Here is a 10443-nt window from a genome sequence, read left to right on the forward strand (position 1 = left end):
GTTAGTCAGCAGGCATGAAGTATTTTTAGAACATAAGCTAACTAAATGGCACTGAAGTGAAAAAGGTGCTCCGTAACATCCGAGAGATAATTCTGGAATGTAATCGGAATATAAATATTTTGAGCAAAAGATGCTTTAAGTGTTAGATAAAAATTATTAGCATAGCGCTATTTTCTTTAGTTTGGATTTTTATAGTTCTTCAATTTAAAGTTTGAATTTAAACAAATTTAGTTGAATGGATGTGGAAAAGATGTTCAAATAGCCAAGCATTTCTTTCAAAGGAGAGTAAGCTAAGTAGCACTTACAGTTTTGGCTTTGAAGTGTTTTGTATGTTTGAATGCAAATCTACAAGTTTCTGTTGAATTCAAGTGGCCTAGAAAAGTGATCTTTTAATTCTGTGTCGCAAATTTTATGAGCCGCCCCCTTCTAAAAAATGATGGTTGCCGTTGCTTAGTGGAGATGTTGACAATTAGTGGTTGGGCTGTGGCCTCTCAAGACACGTCTCTCCTTTTGTTCAGAAGACTCTTAGGCTGTAGCAAGCGCCCAGACGTCACAGCGAAAATGGAGGATGCAAAAAAGAAGTCAGCAAGTTACAAAGGAGGAATGGGCAAGTAAAAGGCAAAAGCCTGAGTCCCATCTGTCCTAAATAATGAACTGCTCAGCCCTGGGCTGGTGGCACAGGCCACCTGCAATTCAGGGTGTCGGGCACAAATCTTCTGCAGTTAGGTACTTATCTCCTTCCTCACAGAAGGGGAAAAAAAAAAAAAAAAAAAAAAAAAAGGAGATGCCTGTTACTTAGTTCAGTAAAGGGAAAAGAAACTTCTATTTAGATGTGTGTGTAGGATGGACTTGAGGACAGAGAAGAAGGGCACCCTAATAGCAGTCTGCTGGGTAGGCTGAGGGGATGCGGGGAGTCTGCTCCCAGGGAAGCTGTTCCCCTTCGTAGAATTTAGTAACTGTTTTGTTGGGGGTTTGAAGCCGAGTTCCCAGCAGGCACACCATAACTCCTTTCTCTCTCTCTCTCTGGCCCATTAATTGTCTCGATACTGCTCCAGATTTACAGAGAGTGGGATGCCCACCGTTAAAGGGAGGTTCTCGCCTCAGGATGCCTGCCACCTCGAGCTTAGCCTTGCGCTTGGTCCATGAGAAAGCCACGGCTCTGACTGCAAAGCTGAGTGAGTAGGGGATGCAGAGATGGGACTTTTGCAGGGAGCGCCTGAGCCGCCGGGCTGCTGGACAGGGTGAGACCCATGCCAGCCAATTCATCTTTTAGCTCCACATGCCTTTTGGCAGAGATGCAGGTCTCGTGGGGATTGTGGGGACGTGCTCCTGCATCTGGAAAAGATGGCTGAGTTCTGGCGTAAGAAGGGCCCTGGGGTTTCAAGGTCAGAGTTGAGGCAGGTATGGAAGATGGCAATAGCTGTGATCTTTAGTCAAAAAAATTCCTTTTTGTATATTCAAGTAGTCTGGAAGATGAGTCAAAAAAGAGAAGCCAATGCTACACACACTGCGCACTCTTAAGTCTTTGTTTTAAAATAGGCGTGAGGTCAAGCTAGAACATGCTTTGCAATTTGGGTATTTACTGCAGCAAATTTTCTGCTCTTTCTGACTGTTTTCTGTGACTTTTAGCTCGTTTCACCTCCACAGAAAGAAATACTGTGCATATGAAAGAGACCGTTATGAATCTTCCCTTGGGAGATACTTTTTTTGTGCTCTGCTTTTAAATTACAATCTTTATTATTTATGCCAACGTTTAAAATAGCTTTCTGATTCCCTGGTTAAAGTATTCTGAACCTACTCCAGCTACATTTTACTATGCACAACTCCCACCAACCATCAGATTTTATCTCAAGTCATTTTTCATGAAATAACACGCATCGCAGCCAGAATCCTGTGTTGCTGTTACCTGGTTTTCTCTACAGTTCCTCTACAGTTTTCCAGCTGTGTTCCTCCTCCCTGTGTTGCCAGTATTTCTTTTTATCTTAGAACACACAAGTTCCCATCATCTCCCTTCCTAAACAGTGCCCTGTAATTGTGTTACCATTTTTGTTGACCTTTTCGGGGATTCCTGCAGGTTATTAACGCCTTTTTAATGAGAATCCTGGGATTGGAACTGTTTTCTGAGCAATGTTTACTCAGGAATTGGTAGATTATTCCCTGTTCTCTTTTCCTTTACATCCCCTATTTCTTTTTTTGTCTGACACCCTGTTATGTTCAAAGTGGAGCTATGGGAATAACTGATTTGGGGCTTTGCTGCCAAATCAATGCATTAAAGAAAACCTGTGTTTCAGACTGAACAGAGATGATACTCAACCTAAAATCTTTAGAATGACTGGGGAGATTTTTTAATGTTTTCACCCCTTTTTAAAAGAAGAAAGAAATTTGACAGTTTTCAAAATGAAAGCGTTATTTCAGACAGAAAACAGAAAATTCTGGTTTTCCATTTTCTGGCCATGTTTGACTTCAAATCATAAACAGTTTCAGTGTTCGCTGAACTTTGTTTTTTGGTGGCCAAATTACTTCCCTAAAAGTATTTGTTTCCCTCAGAGTGATTCCTTTTAACACTTTTTGAGCAGTATTGAGTGCATATGTCTATATGTTCCTTCTGTTTATGTATCTCTATTTATGTGTAGGCATAGAAAGCGAAGCAAATGTCTTTATCTTAGTCATGCAAATCTCACTTATTTGATTCCACTGTGGTATAAGAGCATGGGGTAAGTGGTGGTTACTGGGCTCAAAAGTGGAAGCTCGACCATAAAGACCTAAGCAGGTCTTTGCAGAGAGATAGTGGTGGCATTTCGAACATTTGGCCCCTTTAAACACTGGGATTTTACTTGCATTTATGTACCTAGATATCTAAATCCTGGGGAGGTTGTGTTTTAGATGCCTTCGCTCTATTTTTGGTTCTCATTTGACATCACAATTGTGTGTTCCGAATCACTGGGCTTCTGAAGGAGCCACGTGAGCAGCCTCATTCACGTGCTGATGGCTGTGAGAAAGCAAACAGGTTGTCACAACAAATGTTCCTGGCCGCGTCCTACAATGGCTTCTGTAGCATGAGGGGTTTGTGTTCAAATGTTTTTTCTGCTCTTGTTGAAGTGCCGGTTCTGAAGACACGTTGAAAATCTGGAACAAGCCCAGCGCTTGTCCTCAGGGATGTTTGAAAATTCATGCGACTTCTAAAATGCACACAGGATGGACAAAGGAAGGATGCTTGTGATTCATTGTTATTTTGAAAACAGACTTTGAGTTATCATCATGTTTTTACTCTTCCCTTTTCCTTGCCAGGGAGTGAAGCCGATTTCAGCTCTTCAGGCAGCATGGGCGGTATTTCAGCGCCTGAAGTCCACGTGTCTGCTGCTGGAAGCAAAAGATCTTCTTTTTCTCTCAAGTAAGCAAAGCAATCTTTCGTGAATAGTGCAGGTGTCACTAGTGCAGAGGTAGACTACTCTGTAAGGTCTTGCAGCTAATACAGACAATAGCAGTATTGTGAGTTGTAAAACAATTTGGGTGATGCTGTGCTCTCGGGCAGTACTTATGTTGATGAGACCTGTGATATGAGAAAGAAGAAAAAAAAAATACAAATGCTGTGTGTGGAGACCAAAACCAAAGAGTTCAAACTGACAGGACTGGTTTCCTGCCCTTTGTGGAAGAGCTGGCAGGCAGGCTGGGACTGGCAGTGGGATAGCCCTGTGCTTAAGGCACACACGTCTCCAAGGTCGCAGCTTGCCCCAGTGTACAGAGGTTGGCAGAATGATGCTTAATGAGCAGTTTCCTGTCTGTGTCATGAGACTGTTGGAAAAATAAATGTTACTTAAGTGCTCTCTAGGTTAAATCTAACAAGTCAAAGTACTGGCTGGGGGAAAAAGCAATACTAGATATAATATGAAGCCCTAAAATCACCTTACTTGCAGTAAGATGATGTGTCATTTGATAGATTATTGTGCATTTAAATGTAACTTTACGTTAGAGCATACTGACCTACTTAATTGGACAGAAGTCCTCTGTAAGAATGCTCCTTCAAATGCATGGCTGTGTTACGCACAGTCTGGGCAAATTCTGCCTCACACAAGAGTTGATGCTGTACTGTACCGAGTGGAAAGAGATGTCTCCTTTGCAATATGTTCTCTTTTAACTGTTTGGCTTAAGTCGCTGTGAAACGTTTCCACGTTGTCACAAGCCACAGTCCTGCACTTCATTGTAAAATGGTTATAAAATGACCCAAACGGCAGCAGTGCGATGGAGGTCTGCAGCAGCCACTCCATCACCTGTTCCTTATAAACGGTTCCATTTTCGGAGAAGGGAGGAAACCAAGTCAGATGATTTTGAGAAGAGAGCTTGCTTCATAATTCTGTGGTATTTCAATTTTTATGTTTAAGGTTTCTCTTTTGCTGTCTGGATTTGCCTTTTACCATATTTTTTTGAAACCAGCCCTTCCGTTACAGTTTAGAAGAAAACTGGCATGAGAGGACGAAGTTAGCAGCGTAGTAGTGCAGAAGGCAAAGCAAGTGAGGAATGCCCCTCGAGAAGCTGTCCTCAGAGCACCCCAGCCCTTTGGCAGCTGTCAGGCAATGCCGATACCAATTGCTGTCAAGCACACAGTTGACAGTCCGATTATTTAGTCAAGAGTGGGAAAAGAAAGGTAGATATGTATGAGGGGAAACTGGAAGGAAGAAAGAAAAGGCTGTGCTTTTTTAATACTCTTTCAGACTGCTCACAGTGGGTTTTGAACTATATCTAAGCAAGTGAATAGCTGACAATGGCAGCTGAAGCAGCCGGTATGCCAAAGGCAGGAAAGAACAGTGGCTCAACCAAAATCTGTTTTCGCTGCACGCTGTGATCCTTCCGGCTGCTTGCTGAGGAGCTTGAAAGCAGTCTTACAGCAGACCTCCGTGGACAGGCATCTCTATGCAGACCTGGCTGGGAAAGGCTGAAGCGTGGTTCTTTTGGCACTAGTCCAGGCTGCAGTTCTCTCATTACTTAATGGAGTCAGAGGTTCAGGGAACGTGGATGATCTGATGGAGTCACTGGGAATCGTGCTATCCACTGAGAAATGTGAAAATGGCTGAGGTTTTCCTAGATCACGTAATTCAGACTGAGTGCCCCACAGTCAGTGAAAGAACGTGCAGTGGCTGATAACTTTGGGACTGACTTTCTTCACAGCCACTCACAGTTACCTGTCTGTTTTAGTGTTTAGACAACTTTGTGTGTAAAATAAGACACATAATGGATTGCGTGATGAGGATAATCCAATATGCCTTAACCGTGTTGCTTCCCCTGCAGCCGTGGCCCTTATGGTCGGAATAATGGATCCTTATCCTACAAGTCCAGAGCCAGCCCACCTGCTTCTCGTGAAAAGGACCCTTTGTCAAGACTGGGCAAAAGCCAGCTGTGTCCTGCTAACGTCCGCCAGAATTACGGGGCTTCTTCAGCCAGCAGGAGCAAGCCAGGCTCATGCAAAGGAAGCGACAGCAGCTCAGTGATGAGGCAAGTCTTTATTTCAGCATGCCAGTGTTCAGCACACTGACTTACTGTCTCTGCACGGTAATGTGGCATTGGCTGTCTGGGTTGCCGTGCAGGTCAACTTGCTCCTCAGCATAGGTGTGACTCCTCATATTGGTGGCTCGCCAGTCAACAGGGTGCTCCATCCCCTGTAAAAGCTTTATTGTTTCAGCACTGTAAAATTCAAGGTTACTTTTAGTCAAAGCCCCTTATAGTTGTTTTTCACTCCAAGGCAGGCTCCTTCATGTGGTTTCATGGCATCAATTCCCATGTGGATTTACTGGTTCTTTTGTATAAGGGTCCTTTCGCTTTGGAGAGTCTTGGATGGGGTAGTATAGAAAATATGATACACTCAGGTGAAAATTCACCCTGCCCAGCCTTAGGCACCTCTCTGTGCAGTTTCCCGTACAGGAAAGAAAACAGATACCTGTCAGAGCATGCAACACATATTGCAGAGAAGAAATTGCCACCACGCTGCTGCTGTTGCCCTCTCTCTCTCTCTCTCTCTCTTTCAGGCAACTCAACAGCCAAGCATGTCAGATATGCACCTAAAGCCAGACAGGATGAATCTAGGTTTCAGGGTGCTCAGCTTCCTACCTCACATGTGGAGCTGAACGCAGTCCCTACACTACCTCACCTGACCGTGTCTGCAGCTGGGTGCCTTTGCCGGTGGCCCGGCTGCCTGCCCTTGGGCACACCACCTGTTTAGGGTGAGGGGTTGGCTGGGTGTTTTAAAGTTAAATGTCTCCCTGCACTGAAGACAAGTATAATAAATAGCAAATTTTGCACATAGCCACAAATCAGCCATTTCCTCAAGTACTTTGATTTGCCGGAGGGAGTCACTTGTGCAGGCGGTGAGGAGCCCCAAATGAGTCAAGCTTTGTATTAGTGTATGGGATGTTTTTCTTTTTGCCAGGACTTACGAACTGTAGGAGCGATGTTATGTGATGGTTTGATTTTTCTTTCTTGTCACCATTTCTTGTGGTGACAATCACAGTGTGAAGCCAGAAAATCCAGAGCAGTGCTTGACTCCTCTGCAGCAGAAGGAACTTACAGTGCAGCATTGGAAAACAAAGCTGAAGGAATCTGAGAGCAAACTTAAAGAAAGGTATATTTCACTTCAGAAATCAGAATTAGAAAGACTAATTCAGGAGCATTTAGGGGTGGGAATCTTCTGGACCACATAAAGTCTTCATTAAGAAATTTGAAATATGATCAATCTGATCAGGTTCGTTTCAGGTATTTCAGGTTTCATAGCATGCTCCGTGAATACGTACCATGCAGTTTAGTTATGAATATGGCTGCCTCTTTTCCCTTTTCTGAACTTCCCTAGCAGAATGTTTTTAAAGGGTCATTTTTTACCAGTCTAATTTAGCATTGAGACCTTTTCTACATAAGAGTTTCGACTTGCAAGCATGTTATTACCTTAGTCTCCTGTTCTACTTGATTCAGTGAAAGATGACTACAGCTGTCCCCCTTCTCCCCTAATGAAAGAAAAGCTCTTAGACCAACCAGTGTGCCTGCTTGTGGTTTTGTCGCTTAGATACTGAATTTTTCGCAAGAGCCCTTTGTATGGATGCTGAGCAAAAAAGCGACAATGTGCATTCCACAGCAACAGACGTCCTCTCTGTCATCTCTTTTACTAAAGCTGCACTCTGAGAGCTGGCTCTCCAGCACACACAGCCCAAGCGGGCACAAAGGGGTGTTTGAGTGGAGCCCCAAGGCAGAGTCCCAGGGACCCCTTGGACCAGCTCGGGATAGCCCGACCTCTGCATCTGGGAGGGCTGGATCTCAGTAAGGGCCCCCTCTCCCCACTTGCTTGCAAGTCAAGGCAGCAGCCTCTGGCTCCACGCTGGGCTGGGTGGGTGCAAAGCAAGCCAGATGCCTGCAGCCCCGAGCCCTCCTGCTGTCTGAGGCCAGTGTTGGCTCTGGCTGTACGTGATGAGCTGCTGGCAGGCACAGGGGACGCATCCAGGCAGCAGTTCCTCATTTCACAGAATCACAGAATCATTAAGGTTGGAAATGACCTGTGAGATCAGCTAGTCAAACCATCAACCCCACACCACCATGCCCACTAAACCGTGTCCCACAATGCCACGTCCACACATTCCTTGAACACCTCCAGCGATGGTGACTCCACCACCTCCCTGGGCAGCCTGTCCCAATGCTTCACCACTTTCTCAGTATAGAAGTTTTTCCTAATATCCAACCTGAACCTCCCCTGGCGCAACTTGAGGCCATTTCCTCTAGTCCTGTCACTAGTCACCTGGGAGAAGAGACCAACACCCACCTCTCCGCAACCCCCTTTCAGGTAGCTGTAGAGAGCGATAAGGTCTCCCCACAGCCTCCTCTTCTCCAGACTGAACATCCCCAGTTCCCTCAGCCGCTCCTCATCAGACTTGTGCTCCAGACCCCTCACCAGCTTCCTTGCCCTTCCTCCTCTGGACATGCTCCAGCACCTCAATGTCTTTCTTGTAGTGAGGGGCCCAAAACCGAACACAGCATTCGAGGTGCGGCCTCACCAGCGCCGAGTACAGAGGCATGATCACCTCCCTACTCCTGCTGGCCACACCATTTCTGATACAGGCCAGGATGCTGTTGGCCGCCTTGGCCACCTGGGCACACTGCTGGCTCATCTTCAGCCGGCTGTCAATCAACAGCCCCAGGTCCTTTTCTGCCGGGCAGCATTCCAGCCTCCAGCTTTCCATTTCCTCCAGAGTGAGGCAGTAGGTGAGATGTTAAGCGCTGCACTGGTTGGACCTTACCTAGAGCCAGCACTTGCACCTCAGTATGTCCAGGATCAGAGCACAGCCCACAAGGCTGCTGGCTGTGTGGCGAGGTCGGTGACTCTAGTTAGCAATCAGCCGGCGTGTCTGGGCAGCCGACTTACATCTCTGCCAGCTCCGTCGAAGGCAGCAGCAAGTGCTGCATGGAAAAGCTTGCTTCTTTCTTGGAGCATCTCCGCAGCATAGCCATCCCAGTGCAGTGGAGCCTCACGTTGACTCTTTAACTGACCGGTCAGCAGAAGCGTTGTAACTTTTTTATTTTGCTACAGGGAAATGGAAATAGAAGAACTCAAAGCTCAGCTGGGACGGATGAAGGAAGACTGGGTTGAGGAAGAGTGTCATCGTGTGGAGGCAGAGCTGGCCGCCTTGGAAGCAAGAAGGGAAGTTAAACAACTCAAGCAGGTTATTGAAAGCATGAAAAACAGCTTGGCTGAGAAAGACAAAAAAATGCAGCAATACTTCATAGACATTAGCATTGAAAACAAGAAACTGGAATCTTTGCTGCAGAGCATGGAGATGGCTCAGAGCAGCTCTGTGAGAGATGAGCAGTGCCTGGAGCACAGGCGTGACTCAGAGGGGAAGCCGTTGGTGGTGTGTGCCACAATGCCAGACAGCCTCACCACAGAGGACCAAGCTCTGAAGGAGGTGGCAGATAGTGGGCTGCTTTTTAATGAGGGCACAGCTAACGGGACTGATTCCTGTGAAGACAGTTTCACCACCATAACCTCTGAGTTGAGTGATCCAGCTCCCTCCAGTTCTGCTGTGAATCAAGAGATGCTTGAAAGTGTTCTGGATGAGAAACTAACTTCTTTCCAGGAGGAGGAGAAAGTCAGCAACATGATGGTGGAACAGGCCATCCAGACTGACGTGGTGGCATCTAGCCTAGATGTGGAGCAGCTCATTCAAAACATCTTCAGAGCTCAAGACGCCTGTCCTCTAAGCCCACCGTCTTCACTGAAGGAACTGGGTGAATTTTCTCCTGGAAGGTTCAGTGACTCTGGTATCGTAGTGGACTTAACTCCAAGTCATCTAAACGCTGCCATCCTTTTGTCACCTATGGAGTCTCCATGCAGGAAGGTGGAGCACGGAGTTAATGAAAACCATTTCGTGAAGGAACGTGATTTTACAGAACCTCATGATGATGAAGCCTTTGGGTATGTCAAGACAGGAATAAAGAAGAGATACTGTAGCAGCCCCTGTTGTACCAACTATCCTGTGGGCTTTCCATACTCGGAGAGGAGGAACAGATCCCGTTTACAGTATTGGAGCATTGCTTCGTGTTTGCGGCCTGGTGGCCCTGCACTCTACACCATACACCCTTCGAGATGAAAACCTGAAGTCCACTCCATCCCCGGGCACCGGCTGGCTGAGGCAGAGAGAAAGAGGGGTGAGAGAGATCATAAAAAGTTATTGTCTATTCTGATAGTCCACTATTTTGCTCCTGACTATTTGATCGGCGCTATAAATTGTTTCGAAAACACATTTCTTGTTTCAAAATGAAAAAGCTGAACCCTGTAGTTCCACAAGATGGTTTTAACTGGTGTTTTTAACAGTACTGCTGCCTACAGAAATAGTCTTCCTGCTCCCAGGCACTGTGTCTCTCCCCTGTGCTGATGTCTTTCTGGTGCCAGCACATCTGCACAGTGAACATGACCAGGGAAATCAAGCAGAATTACAGCTAGCGCTCTGCCATGTTTGTTTGCTGAATTAGCTTGAAGCTCAATCAGTTTCCCTGGCCGGTTCACTGAGCAAACGTACAAGTGCTTTGCGCTGGCTCAAGGGTAGCACGAGATGCGCATGGGAACAGATGGCCGGAGAAAGGTGGGGCATGTCTTTAGGCAGCACTAACCTGAAACATTTGTGAAACTACAGTGTTAAGTGAGGGACGTGGAGACTGGTTCCCACTAAGGGTATCACTCATGTACTCCAGAAAGGCTGCTAGTGTTTACAATTTGTTGTCCAAAGAGTCAATTCAATTTAGAGGTAAAACCCGTATTTCCCAGGAAGCTTCAAGCACATCATTCATGCCTGTCTCATGCAGTGCTCTTAATCGTTGATGGGAGTCTTCAAACATGTTACAATGCTAAGTATAGGTGTGGATACACTTTGAAGATTGATGTTGTTTTAAAGTCTTAATGAGTTGGAACCTGATAGT

At 45.9% G+C, this 10443-nt stretch overlaps 1 protein-coding gene across 1 annotated transcript; it reads left to right on the forward strand.

Moving 5' to 3' along the window:
- The first annotated feature begins 1105 nt into the window (after positions 1–1105).
- LOC132321272 (syntabulin-like) lies at positions 1106–9970 on the forward strand. The gene is given in 7 exon segments (XM_059834782.1): positions 1106–1175; positions 3289–3391; positions 5284–5491; positions 6435–6610; positions 8558–9472; positions 9474–9675; positions 9920–9970. Coding segments are annotated over 7 exon segments (1725 nt in total).
- The last annotated feature ends 473 nt before the right edge of the window (positions 9971–10443 follow it).

The sequence above is a fragment of the Gavia stellata genome, unplaced genomic scaffold (assembly GCF_030936135.1).
Source record: "Gavia stellata isolate bGavSte3 unplaced genomic scaffold, bGavSte3.hap2 HAP2_SCAFFOLD_64, whole genome shotgun sequence".
In the NCBI taxonomy this organism is placed as follows: domain Eukaryota; kingdom Metazoa; phylum Chordata; class Aves; order Gaviiformes; family Gaviidae; genus Gavia; species Gavia stellata.